The 14,713-nt window shown below is 39.6% G+C and overlaps 1 protein-coding gene across 3 annotated transcripts in view; it reads right to left on the reverse strand.

Annotated features, from left to right (window-relative positions):
* LOC102148677 (uncharacterized) overlaps positions 1-14,713 on the reverse strand; it is a 49,010-nt gene that overhangs the window by 20,510 nt on the left and 13,787 nt on the right. For 2 of the 3 annotated variants that reach the window (XM_070270857.1, XM_070270858.1), the window contains 4 exons: positions 11,565-11,636; positions 1,823-1,985; positions 879-971; positions 284-437 (listed from right to left, as the gene is read on the reverse strand). In XM_070270857.1, the coding sequence (XP_070126958.1) occupies positions 284-437; positions 879-971; positions 1,823-1,985; positions 11,565-11,636 (482 nt within the window). Of the gene's footprint in view, positions 1-283; positions 438-878; positions 972-1,822; positions 1,986-11,564; positions 11,637-14,388; positions 14,438-14,713 lie in introns of all 3 variants that reach the window. The other variant, XM_070270859.1, reaches the window with a different exon arrangement.

Raw genomic sequence — 14,713 nt, forward strand, 5'->3', positions numbered from 1 at the left:
TATTCCTCTTTCTATTCCCAAGGCCTAGCACAGTGCCTGGCAAATGAGAGTAATCAACAAGTGTAAATTGCATGCTTAACAAAATAAGTGCATAGACAGTGGAGGATTTTCCGACTGTACCCTTTTCTGGAGAATGGGAAGAAGAGCCTGAGGAGAGTCACCCTGCTCTCCTGGAGTCAGTCTTCCACCAGCAAGTGGACAGACACTACCCTGCCCCGCCTTTGGATCAAGCCTCACTCCTTCAGTCCATCCACCCAATCCCTGCTATATCTCCCACTCCTACTTGTTCTTGCTCTTCAGGGACCAACGGCTGAAGAGAACCCGGAAGGTATTGTAGGCCTTGATGGACACTCCCTCTTGTGTGATGTCCATCACTTCATCATCATTAGCACCTAGATCCAGATGCTTCCGAGCATTGATGACCAATCCGTGGAGCACTGTGAGGGGAGCAGGGAGTTGGAGCTGCCCATCACCTTTCCCTTCCCACAAAGGGAAACATACACACATGTGGGCATATTCCTTTCATCTCCAACTCTAAAAGGGCCTCTGGGGTCCTGTGCTGGGAAAGACCAACCCATTCACCCACTCCCCAACTATCTTTCCTTTCCGACTGCAAGGTCCACCCAGCAGGGCCAGGGAAAGTGGATGAGGCTGTCAATACCCACAGCATCCCTATCAAGCTTAGTCCTTGCCCCAAACCAGGCCAAGAAAGATCAGATGGAGAAGAGTATCTGCACATGCCTGGCCTGCTCTGTCATCTCCTGCCCCTTTCTCAGCCTTCCGGGATCCACATTCAGAGGAACCCAGTCTCTTCTTGCCCTTCTTTCCTCCCTCTCCAATTCCAACAGAGCCTTGCCCAGACCCTTTGTGACCCTCACCATGACATATCACCAACATGTCATCCTCTTCATGGATCATCCTCAGAAGGTGCAGGATATGTTCCCATGTGGCACCAATGTGGGAGGCTGTACCTGGGAGGGAGAGTACAAGAAAGACATCCCTATCCAATGGAGGGGAGCCTCCCAGCCTTAGTGGAGGAAACGTTATCGGTTAGGTGCTAGGAGGCCCAGGTTCTGATCTTACTCTGCCTCCAAAGAGTCTGGTCAACCAAAGCAAGTGACTTAATTTATCTGAGTTTCAGCTTCCTCCACTGTTTAATAGGACCACACTTCCTCACGTGACCACTTCACAGGGCTTCTGGGAAGATTACGCTTAATAACGGGTGTCAATACAGCCTACAAACGTAAGGTATTGCCACAGCCTACACATGCATGCTCCCTTCTAAGGACTGTTAAGGAAACAAAGAGCTGTGCTGTCTGAGGTTGATTGTGAGAACATTTGCCCCGATTAGACCAGGAGACACATTTCCAGCTTCTATCACTGTGTTCTCTGGGCTTGCCGTGCAGCCCAACCCACATGCCTTGTCATTTTGAACCTAATGCCCAGAAGGCCAGCTGACCTCCCCTAGCCTCTCTTTGGTCCCAGCTCCAAGTGTTAAAGAAAGGGTAAGTCCTGTCATTTGCCCATTGACTTGATTTTTTTTCACACTTTGTGATTGAGGGAGGGGAGTAGAATGGGAAAGAGAGCCACTATGTTCTAATATGCCCATCCTTTATCTCCAGGACCTCCATCCTGAGTTCCCACCAACCCCGCAGATATCCTGGTATGTCCCTCTCCCCACTACATACACCCATGACTGAACTAAGTGGAGATGTCCAGTGAGAGGAGTCAGGAGGATAATGCTAGTCTAGAGTCCATATAGCACCCCCATGCCCTGCTGCCTCTGTCCTCAGGCTAACTCTTCCACCACAGAGGTTCATACCCTGGCAGCTGCTGAGTTTTCCTACTGCAACCAGAAGGCTTCTTGGGGGCATGTTGTGCAGATGCAATCTGTCCCACAGCTTGACAATGACCATTCCTGGGAACTGGGACCCCACAGCCACTAGGACCGCAGTACATCTCTCCTCCACTTCTCCCTCTGGCTTCTGGAAAGAGAAAGACTAACTGTTCCAAGGCTAATCCCCATGATGAGTCCACAGCTCCTGAGAATCAGCTTTGGTAAATAAGTGATTTTCTGCTGTCTAGAGGGCAGGAACTCCTCTACCTTACCCTACCACTCCATCCAACATGCACCTTCCCAGTGATGGAGAGACAGAGCTTCCTAGAGTGTGCAAGAGGACAGGAAGACAAGAAGTCTGGAAAGTCTCTGGCTTGTGTGTTGGGGTGGAAATGGGGATTGGGGTTTCCAGAGCACAGAGCTTCCCCTACAGCAGCAAGTGAAACATCAGGAAGGTGGGTAGATTGTGCAAGCAACTTTGGAAACTCCCTGGTAGGTCAGAGGGCTTGATCAGAAGACAGACATGCCAAGGAAGGCAGGTAAAGTGGAAGAAAGACACCTTATAGGTAGGTAGTCAACCAGGGAAATAAGAAACCAGATTAACCTACTGTCACGAAAGTAAGTACAAGAGGATGTGGCTAGATAGACAGATAGGTATATGTCTGAATGTTCAGTCTAAAGGTGGACTAGCAGACAGGTGGGTGGATTTAAATAGGTTAGTAAATAGATTAAGATGACTAGTTGAGATGCGATAACAAAGGTGACTGCCTAAGGTATGCTAGGAGGAGATTTAGGACACAATCTGAGGACCCCAGACAGACTTTGAGGTCAGTAGGCCAAATGCTTCTCCTCTTTCCATCTCACTTCTCCCACCTCAGCCCTTCACTTCATTACTGTATCTTCAATTCTTCTAGGTCACAGTCTTGAGACATGCTTAAGGTACAAGATATGAGCTTTAGCAAACTGTTTAGAAGCTTGAGGTACTCATATCCCAGATCCCACTTAGTTTCCAAATGTCATTATCCATCAGAAAGAAACTCTTGGGCTCAGACCAGGGATCATTTTTCTCCTACAGCCCCAACCCAGAGGCATGGGCTCCTCACCATTGTCCTCAGGTAGTCCACGATGATACCTGTCACATTCTGGCATAGTGGACTTGCCATCTTGTTATTTAGGATTTTAACTTCCAGCAACTTGAGGGTTTGTAAGACATTATCTGCTGACAACTATAGGAGAGATGGACTCAAGAAGCGAGAAAGGTTGAAGGATGGAGATAGCAAAGAGAATAACAATTCCTGATAGAGAAAGGAAGACGAGGAGTGAATCTAGGGAGAGGATTAAAGCCAGACCTGAAACTGCAGAACATCAAAGACAAAAATTAAAATTCTAGAGCCATTAGAATAAAATACAAATTACGTACAAAGGAATAACATCCAGACTGACAGCTTGGTTCTCAACAACAATTAAAGAGGTTGAGGGTGTGGAGAAGGCATGGGTCAGACTAGGGACGTGGGAACCAGACCTGGGCTGTAAATAGACTGGACCAAGTATGCTCTGCTGACTAGAAATTCCTCCCACTCTCCTGGCACAATGGGTACGCGCCCAACTAGCCACCTTGATGGAGGTGGTCCTACACTGGCTGGAGCCAGAAAGATGTCTGAGATGTCCTCACCTGACCAGCAACTTGGAGTTCCTCCTTAAAGTTCTTGATGTTCCTTCCTGAGATGTCCCTTTCAGTGGTCTCTGAGGAACCTACCATAACTATAAACATCTCTGTAAGAAATAAAGAGAGCGAGGAAGGAGAGCTGTTCCTCTCTTACCGGAGGTGGGTGTTTCCTCAGAGGTAGGTGTCATAGTATGATAAAAACAAGCAAAGAATGAGAAGACACAAGTTTGCCTCTTGACTCAGACTCCGCCCCTCACTAGCAATACGTCCTTAGGCAATTCACTTAACTCATCCAGACGCTACTTCTTCATATGAAAAATAAGCATAATAAAAATTAACATGAGAATCAAGAGATGAGATATGTGCTATTACATATCAAATTTCAGGATCTCAGCCTGCCCTTTGAATCACGTCTTTTCCCTTGAGATCACAAAGTGCCTTCTGTGGTTGAGAGCTGGATGGGGGTAGGGGAGGCTTATCCACAGGACTGTGAAAAATTGATTACTATAAACTACAAACTTACATTCCAGTTACATATAACCTTGATTAACAGTGATAGAAAAACAACCACAACCATAACCACAACAACAGCAACAACAGGAAATTGATGTAGTCTGGGCTCAGTTTATCTACTACCAGCAAGGATAATTTATTTATTTATGTAAATGTTCTGGTTTATCTTTCTTAAAGATATTATTTAACATGTCTTATTTTACTCATTTATAAAATGGTCCTCACAGTAATAGTAGTAGTATCGTTTACCTCATAAAGTTGTTAGAAGCATTACATCAGACAATATATGTGGAACAGTGCCTGGCATACAGTAAGAAATCAATAAATATTGTTTATTATCATCATCATCATTATGATTATTATTACTATTATTCTCAATTAGAAACTGTTGGCATGCCACTTGGATCCACAGCATCCCCACATCTCCATAGGAGAGGAGCTCTTTATTGCCACTTTGAGACAAGATTCTGGATCAGATCAGGAGTATGGGTGCAAATGAGATAACCAAAAACAACAATGGGAAGGAAGTGTATCCAGAGATGGGGAGAGAGAGGGGAAGGGAGAGAGAACTAAGGAGATGCTGCTTAAAATGAACAAACCCAAATTCCCAAAGACATATAGAAATCCAATGTTATGAAAGACAGCCAACAAAATCAACTGTTAGAACATGAAATTACTCCAGAGGGGATTAATTTTATAAAACAGTCTCTCAAAGACTTTAAAAAAATAATAATAATTGTAATCATTATCACCATCACCCTCCTCCTCATCATCAAATAAATATACTTAGGATGTTAAAAAAAAAATGAGGACGTAGTTTCCATTTTAAAACAACAAGATATTATAAAATAAAAACAGACAGAATCAAATAAGAATTCATAGATATGAAAAAGAAACAAAAAACTTGAAAATTAAAAATATAGGCATTTGGGGGCTGGCCCCGTGGCCGAGTGGTTAAGTTTGCGCGCTCTGCTGCAGGCGGCCCAGTGTTTCGTTGGTTCGAATCCTGGGCGCGGACATGGCACTGCTCATCAAACCACGCTGAGGCAGCATCCCACATGCCACAACTAGAAGGACCCACAACGAAGAAGATACAACTATGTACCGGGGGGCTTTGGGGAGAAAAAGGAAAAAATAAAAATCTTTAAAAAATATAGGCATTTGGGGCCAGCCCGGTGGTGCAGCAGTTAAGTTCAAACATTCCGCTTTGGCAGCCCAGGGTTCTCTGGTTCGGATCCCAGGTGTGGACATGGCACCACTTGGCAAGCCATGCTGTGGTAGGCGTCCCACATATAAAGTAGAGGACGATGGATACGGATGTTAGCTCAGGGCCAGTCTTCCTCAGCAAAAAGAGGATTGACAGCAGATGTTAGCTCAGGGCTAATCTTCCTCAGAAAAAAAAAAAATAAGCATTAAAATTTTGAATCTCAATAAATAGGATATAATCAAGACTGAACACAGTTAAAGAGAGAATTAGTGGGACCAGCCCGGTGGCACAGCGGTTAAGTGCACACGTTCCACTTTGGCAGCCCAGGGTTTGTCAGTTCAGATCCCAGATGCAGACATGGCACTACTTGGCACTCCATGCTGTGGTAGGCGTCCCACATATAAAGTAGAGGAAGATGGGCACAGATGTTAGCTCAGGGCCAGTCTTCTTCAGCAAAAAGAGGAGGATTGGCAGCAGTTAGCTCAGGGCCACTCCTCCTCAAGAAAAGAAAGAGAGAATTAGTAAATTGGAAAATAGTTCTGAGGAATTCACCTAGTATGCAATGCCAAAAAATAAAATAATTTTTAATAAAAGAATAATTAGCAGATTTGGAGGACAGACTGAGAGGAGTTCCAGAAGAATAGAAGGAAGGTAATATCTAAAGATAGTTGAGAATTTTTCAGAATTGAAAAAAAGACAAGAATCCTCATATGGAAAGTGCACTCTAAGAACTCACCAGGATAAAGATAAAATGATGTTTTATTAGTGTTCTGCAGTGAAACTGCAGAACATCGAGGATAAACATAAAAGTTCTAGAGCCACTAGAATAAAACACAAATTATCTACAAAGGAATAGCAATCAGATTATTGACAGCTAGGTTCTCAACAACAACAAAAGATGCCAGAAGATAGTAAGGAAATTGCATGATGTATGTTGTACTCTATGTAGAGTCTAAAATAACCACTATAAGAAGTGTAAAAGAATGTATAACTATCAAAGTAATAGAAGGGTAAAATAGAATGATTTTTAAATGACTCAGTCCAAAGGAAGGCAAGAAAGTAGAGAAATTAGGGACACAGAATGGGTGGTATATTTAGAAAATGCTTTTAAAAGAAGGTAGATTTAAGTCTAACTATATTGGTAATTATATTCAGTGTAAATATATTAAACGTTTCAATTAAAATAAAAAGATTGCTAGGCTGGATTAAAAATAGAAAAACAATCATATACTATTTATAAGAGATACATCTCAGACAAAAGGATACAGGAAAATTAAAAGAAAAGGAAAGGCATATATTCCTACATATGTGTATAGTTTTGCTTATTTTTGAAGACAAATACAGAGAAAGGATAAACCAGAAACTAATGAAATGGTTACTATTGGGGTGTGTAGGAAGAGAAAGGAAGGGATAAGGATGAGATTAAGACTTCCCCGGCTTTAGTGCTTTATAACATTTTGATTTTTCAACCATGTAAATGCTTTACCTATTCAAAAACAAAATGAGTCCAAATGGACCAAAAAAGGCAAACCCTAAAAATGAATACAAGAGAAATAAATTAATCTAACACATACTAAACTGGTTATAAAGCTATGCAGAAAAAATAATTCAAGTAGCTTTTAAACATAATACTCTAACTGTATACTTAGTGGGATATACTCTAAGGATAAAAAGACCTGCAAAGAAGCCTTGAACTTTACTTAATGAGTTTGTTATTGACAGTATTATTGGGGTAGCAATTCTGAAACTATTATGTCTATTGTAGTAAATATATTGATGCTTTTCAGGAAACAGGATTCTCACCATGGGAGAAGAGCATTCCAAATATGGAATGGGAGTTCTTTGATATTCAAATTTTGATTGGAAGAATGAGTAAGAATTCATGACGTAAAGTATCTCTGTTCACTGAAAAGGCCTAGAAGCAAGGACATGCCAGTAGCAAGAGCAGACCTACTACCCAAATCCCACTTTCTACATACCATTCATAACACGCTTTTAAAACAAAAGGCTGATTGGATAAATGGCTAATTACAGGTTAGGAAAAGGAAAAGCACAAAGTGAGTCTCTATCTTTTTGTGCCAGAAACAAGGAAGTGCCAAGAAATTAAGGGGGATACATTAAAAGGACAGAGGTTCCAGCTTAAAGGGTTCTCTCACTAGCCAAATGAGGAATAATTTGAACATCAAAAAGAATAATGATGGTAATGGATTAAAGCACACTGAATTTTAAAAAAAATAATAAAAGAACCCATGGGCCCAAACTCGAACTAAAAGTGCATAGTGGCTGTGTGAGGGGGGAGGTATTCTGCTTTAAAGAATGCCAGCTAATAAATATGGAAAGAATGATAGAAGTACAACTACAAACAAAATAACTGATGCAGGCAAGGAGCATCAATGGAACAAGATATTCATGTGGCCTCAAAGTATCACCATACTTCTTACTTATTAATTGCAAATGGAAAAAAGGTACTTTTACAATGGAGAGATCTGATGGACATTGCCTTAACCAAGTGATCAAACTTAGCACCACCAATAATGAAACTAATGATATTATCTGCCTCCCGATGATGCAATATAAAATACACAACACTCATGTAGTATTTTTGCCTAATGCGTTTAACCTGAATCTATAATGAGGAAACAATCAGTCAAATACAGACTGTGAGACAGTCTACAAGACAACTAAAGACAAAAACAGCAGGTGGACTGTTTTAGATGAAAGAAGAATGTGATGGATGATCTTTGATTGAATCTTAGACGGGAGAGAAAACATCTATAAAGGAAATTTTGAGGATACTTGGAGAAATTTGACCATAGGCTGTATGGTATTGTAATGATAATTTTGCTGTATCAATATTAAGTTCCCTGAGCATAACAACGATTTTAGAATGTCCTTTTTTTTTAAAGCGGATATATGCTGGAATTCTTAAAATACTATAAAATGTCTGTACTTACTTTGAAAGGATTCAGGTGCGTATGTGTGTAGAGAGAGAGAGAGAATGAGCACAAATACGGCAAAATATTTTAGCAAATTGGTGAATGTAGCTTTAAGAATAACGGGTGCTCGGGCCAGCCCCGGGGCAGAGTGGTTAAAGTTTGCGCGCTTTGCTTCGGTGGCCATGGATTCACCGGTTCCCATCCTGGGCACAGACATGGCCACCGCTCATTAGGCCATTCTGAGGCGGTGTCCCACATGCCACAACTAGAAGGACCCACAACTAAAATATACAACTATCTACTGGGGGGATTTGGGGAGAAAAAGCAGAAAAGAAAAAAAGAAAGAAGGTTGGCAACAGTTGTTAGCTCAGATGCCAATCTTTAAAAAAAAAAAAGAAAGAAGAAGAATGGGTGCTCATTCTACTATTCTTTCAACTTTTCTATGGGTTTGGCATTTTTTCAAAATAAAAAGTTGGGAGAGAAATTAAGATCTACCAGTCATCAAAAGAAACAAGTAGGTGAGTGAAAAAGGGACACTGCAGAGTAAAGGTACATGTCAGCCAGAAGATCAACAAAGGATTCATATCCAAAATATACAACAAGCTCCTGCAAATCAGAAAGAAAAATACAAATAGAAGAGTGGTTAAGGGATTTATGAGGAATTCATAAAAGAAGATATCCAAATGGTCCATTAACACATTAAAGGTTTGGCTAATCTCACTAGGAATTATGGAAGTGGAAATTAAAACCACAAAAAAATGTATCACTACACACCCACCAAATTTCATGGCTTAAATTTAAAAGGTTTGCAATAACAAGTGTGGCAGGGATGTGGAACAATGGGAAATTTTATATACTACTAGGGAGAGTATAAAATAGTGCAGCCACTTTGGAAAACAATTTGATCTTATCTACTAAGAGTTGAAGATATGCATTCTCTATGACCCATTGCTAGGTATACACCTAGCTGAAATGCATGCTTACAGCACCAGACATGTACATAACTGTTTATAGTGCCGTTATTCATAATAGCCCCAAACTGGAAGCAACTCAATGTCTAATATCATCAGAATGGATGAAGGAATAAATTGTGATATATTTATACAATTTTCATGTGATGGAATACTATTCAGCAATGAAAATGAACAACTACAATCTTCTGCAAAAATATGAATAAATCTAACAAAGTGAGTGAGAGAAGTCATATACAAAATAATGCATACTTTATTATTGCATTTATTTAAAAGTTCAAAAACAGGTAAATATAAACTACCATGTTTAGGGATGTAAACTTAGGTAGTAAAACTTATTTAAAAAGCAAGAAAGTGATTTCTATAAAAGGTTAATGGTATCTTGAGGGTAGTAATGACTAGGAAAGATCACAATAGGGAGTTCCAGGATGCTGGTGATGTTATATTTTTTTATATGGATGGTGGCAACACAGATATTTGCTTTGTGGTAAATCACTGAGGTCTACATACTTGTTTCATGCACTTTTCTGTATATTTAACAACAAAATAGACTTTTTAAGTTAAAAGAAAAATAGGAACTATAAGACAAATATGGAATTTTACATAAAAGAAAAAAGTAGCTATATTTTTTAAAGATAGATACAGAAAAGAAAAACACAGAGATTGAATTAAACAACCCAGTAGATGGGTTTCATAGTAGACTAGATACAGATGAAGAGTGAATTAGTGAATTGGAAGATAGAGTAGCAAAAGTGACCTAGAATATATCACAGACATATAGAAAGATGAAGAAAACAAAAGAGAAGTTTAGAGAGATGGAGGATAGCATGAAAAACGTCAATATACGCTTAATGGGAACTCCAAAAGAATAGAGTAAATGGGCAAGAGGTGATAATTAAAGCGATAATGGTTGAGAATTTTCCAGAATTAAAGAAATATATGAATTCTCAGATTGAAAAAGTACACCAAGTTTTTCATAGGATAAATAAAAACAAATTCATATCTAGATATATTGGAATAAAATTAAAAATTATAAAAGTGAGAGAATCCTAGAAGGTTCCGAGAAAAAAGATCAACTGCAAAGGAAAGACTACCAGACCAACAACAGACTTCTTATCATCAACAGATGAGATAATGGAATAATAGCTTCCAAATTTTGAAGGAAAATTAACTATCAATCTAGAAATTTATACTCAGTATATAATTCAAGAGTAAGGGCAAAATGACATTTTCAGATATAGTAAGAAACTGATTACTCATAAGCCCTCTCTGAAAATACTAGCATACTTCCTTCCTTCAGTAAGGAATAAAATAAACCTGGAAAGGAGGGGTAGGATACAAGAAATGTATTAATCATGTACTAAGAACTAGTAAACACTTGGTATCCTAAATATCTTCTGTTAGCTCTTCAGATCTTCCCTACGCCATTTTTCTCTCTGCTAAATGCCATGGAAGCTGGCCAGTATGGACCACATCAAACAAGCTCCCTCGTCCTCTGGCTTGCAATTTGGCTTTGCCAGCGGGGAGCCCTAATCGGACACCGCAGAAAGGGGTGGTCAGGTCAGACTCTACAGCCTCTTGGTTCCTCCTGGCAGGGTGATCCTTCGCTGGGTATATACCTCTGAGGTCACTGCTTCTCTCAAGATAGCTCCATATACACAATTCTCCTTTTGGGTTTCCATGACTGCTCTTTCCCCAAATCCTTTCAGGCCTAGGGGTGATAAAACTCTGGTTGCTACGAGCTCCTGCATATGACACTAGCTTTTGTGATTTTTTAATCTCCACCCACACATACTCATTAGAAAGAGTTGCTTTAATTTATTTATTAAACTCTCCTTGAATTATTCTAATTTGAATGTATAATTTGTTTTGCTAGGACCCTGACTGAGATGTTAGTAAATCTAAATATTGACTGTTAAAATATAATAATAATCACCACTAATTTGAGGGAGTTAAAATCATGATAGAACTAAAACATTAGACAATACAACACAAAAGATGAGAATGCTGAGTTTGCAGGACAATTAAGATCCTTCTTTTGTTCAGGAAGAATATAAAGAATTGGTGAACTTTAAACTCTGTTAGAAAAATATACAGTTCAGAATAAATGTTTAAAATTTTTAGAGTAACAAAATCTATATCTCCAGGTCTTGTTTGAGTTGTAAACCCTTATTTCCATGTTTTAGACTTCATTTCTTGTAGTGCTTGAAACTCAGCACATCCTACAGTGAACTTATCCCCTTCTCTGCATCCAAACCTCATCCCCATCTGTAGGCTGTGCTTAAGCTTCCAGTCATCTTTGACTCCTTCTCTCCAGCACCAACCACAGCCCTCCTAGGACAGAGGATTCTACTGATGAAATGTCCCTTGGCTCCATCCCTTTTCTACCTTTACACTGCCTTTCTTCTAGTTCATTTGTCATGTTCATACTCACCTCCTCTCTAGGCCTGAACCTGTTCCAGTTTCCGTTTCTGTCCTTCTCTGCCACACCAGACAGGCAAGAGCACTACAAGGAAGAAGTTCAGATAACACAGAGTAAGTGTCTCCTGGGAACACCACCCAATTGTTGAGAAACAATCACAGCTTAGCAACCAAGCCTGGAATGCTCAACCCGGAACTCACCGCCCCAGCTCCTATCCCAGAGAACCTAAGGTGGACTAGAGCTCCGCCTCCCCCAATTAGGACTCCTGGGGAGCAATGGCTTTATGATAACTTCTTTGAAATACCTGCCACATAGTAATTACTCAATAAATATCTGTTGAGAGGATAAATAAGTGAATGAACTACTTTTTTAAAAACTTGTGTTCAATCAAAAGTGTGCACAAGGATTTATATACAAATATGTTCACCATGGCATTATTTACCATAAAGAAAAATCCAAAATACTTTTGCCATTCAACAATACATTTACATTACAGTTCATACATATGATGGAACATGGCAAGGTCATTAAAAATAATTTTGTAAAATAATATTTATTGACATGAGGAAATGTTTGCACTACATTAAGTTAAAAAAAAGCAAGTGACAAAAATTATGTATAACACTGTTTTATACATATCCAACTAGATATTATATGTATACATTTATACAGAATGTACACATATATGTGTGTATACTGTGTATATATGCATATGTGTGTGTACACATACACACATATACAAACACAGAAAAAAACTGGAAGGACATGCATTAAAATGATAACATATCAGGACCAGCCCTGTGGCCGAGTGGCTAAGTCGGCACGCTCTGCTTTGGCAGCCTGGGGTTTCACTGGTTCGGATTCTGGGCGCAGACATGGCACCTCTCATCAGGCCACACTGAGGTGGCGTCCCACATGCCACAACTAGAAGGACTCACAACTAAAAATATACAACTATGTACCAGGGGGCTTTCGGGAGAAAAAGGAAAAATAAAATCTTTTTTAAAAAATGATAACATATCCAGATGGTAGATTTATAAGTAATTTTTATTTTCTCCTAAGTGCTTCTCTATAAATTCCATGCAGTTTAAAATAAACATATGTTACTTTTGGCATCCAAAAAAATATTAGTTTTTAAGTATGTTCTTTTAAAAATGCATTTAAACTGCTTGACATATTAGAAAACAGTCCATTATGAGCAAGGATGTTTATTTTAAAAAGCCTAATTCAGGTAAGTTTAACATGGTTTTTTGGCACTTTCTATATGCTGGTATCACGAGGACATTCAAGATGAATCTAAGATGACTGCTGACCTCAAAGAACTTAGAGTGAGGTAAAGAACAACTGACAAATCATTAGAGGTCAGGACAAGGCATGCAATATCATAGGCATGTACGATGCTCTGAAAAAACATAGAGGAGGGCATAATTAACTCTGTAAGAGTTAGAGAAGGTTTCAGAGAGGACGGGCTGGTGAGTACAGTTTTTCAGGATAAAAAGGAGTAGAGAGGATGATGTGGAAGGAGAGAGAATCCCTCAAACAAACACAATGGAATATGCAAAAAGCAGTGAGGCATGAGACAACATGACATGCAAAGGACAGCACATGCAGAACCGGTCAAATAATCCATGACGTCTCCAAATGGTGGAAGTATCATGCAGCTGTTAAAATCAGTATCTTAAATTTAATGAGTTCACTATTGGGTGGAAGTGTAAAAATGCAACTGAGGAGGAAAGACCTTATTTGCCATGCTGTGGCGACAGGGAGCCTCTGAAGGGTTTAAATCAGGGGATCTGTAATTTAGAGAGATCCCTCTGTTGATAATGTGGAAAGTGGACTTGAGTGGGGCAAGACCGGAGGCAGGAGCAAGAAATAATGGCCGCCTGACCTAAGGGAGTAGCAGTGGAGATGAAGAGAAAAGAATGGATTACAAAGACACTTCGGAGGTTAAAATAGGCATAAATTGGCAATTGATTAGAAAAGGTGAGAGGAAGGGCCAAGGAGAGAGAGGCACGTAGGATCACTCCCAGGTTCAGGCTTGAGTAGGTAAAAGCATTAATTATTGAAAATACAGAAAGAGAACACCACTTGAGAGGAGGGGCGATAATGGGGCACTTGAAGAAGACGATGGGTTTGAGATCACTTTAGATACCCAAGGGGAGAAGTCTTAGGGTTAGGATAGGCCAGAGCTCAGGGGGTGCTGAAGATATAGTAGTCATCAGCTTGGAAGTGATAGTGAAGCCCTTCTCCTACCTCAGGAGAGAATAACAAGTGCAGCGGGCTAAGAGGACATCCACATGAATAAAAAGGAAAGAACCTAGAGGAGGAGACTGAGTGAAAACAGTCACTAAATGGAAGCATGTGCTATACAGAGAGCACAGTGATTAAGAGCTTGGTCTTTGGAGTCAGAATGAGCAGAATGCTAGTTTCCTTATTTGTAAAATAGGAATAAAGATAATATCTACCTATTCATGAGAAAAATCCTCAACAATCTAGGAATAGGAAGTTACTTCCTCAGTATCATAAAAAGCATCTGTGAAAACCCTACAGCTAACAAGATATTTGATGGTGAAAGACCAAATGCTTTTCCTCTAAGACTGGGAACAAGATAAGGATGTCCATGGTGACCACTTCTATTCAATAGTCCTGGAGGTTCTAGCCAGGGTAATTAGGCAACAAAGATGGAAAGGCATGCACATTGGAAAGGAAGAAGTAAAACAAATGACATGATCGTGTACATAGAAAATCCTAAAGAATCCACTAAAAAAGAGAAAAAACTAGAACTAATAAACTAGTTCAGCAAGTTCATCAAATCAACATACAAAAATCAACTTACCAGCATACATTAGCTATGAATACACTAGACTTCGCTAGCAATGAACAGTCTGAAAATGAAATTAAGAAAATGATTCCATTCACAATAGCATCAAGAAATACTCAGGAATAAATGTAACAAAAGAATTGCAAGACATGTACACTGAAAACTATACAACATTGCTGAAAGAAGCTAAATAAAACCTAAACAAATGGAAAGACATCCCATTTTCACATTATCAGAAAATAAATATTACTAAGATGGCAACATTCCCCAAATGGGTCTACAGATTCAACACAATCCTGGTCAAAATCCCTGCTGCCTTTTTTGCAGAAATTGGCAAGCT

This window comes from Equus caballus, chromosome 6, assembly GCF_041296265.1.
Source record: "Equus caballus isolate H_3958 breed thoroughbred chromosome 6, TB-T2T, whole genome shotgun sequence".
Classification (NCBI taxonomy): Eukaryota; Metazoa; Chordata; class Mammalia; order Perissodactyla; family Equidae; genus Equus; species Equus caballus.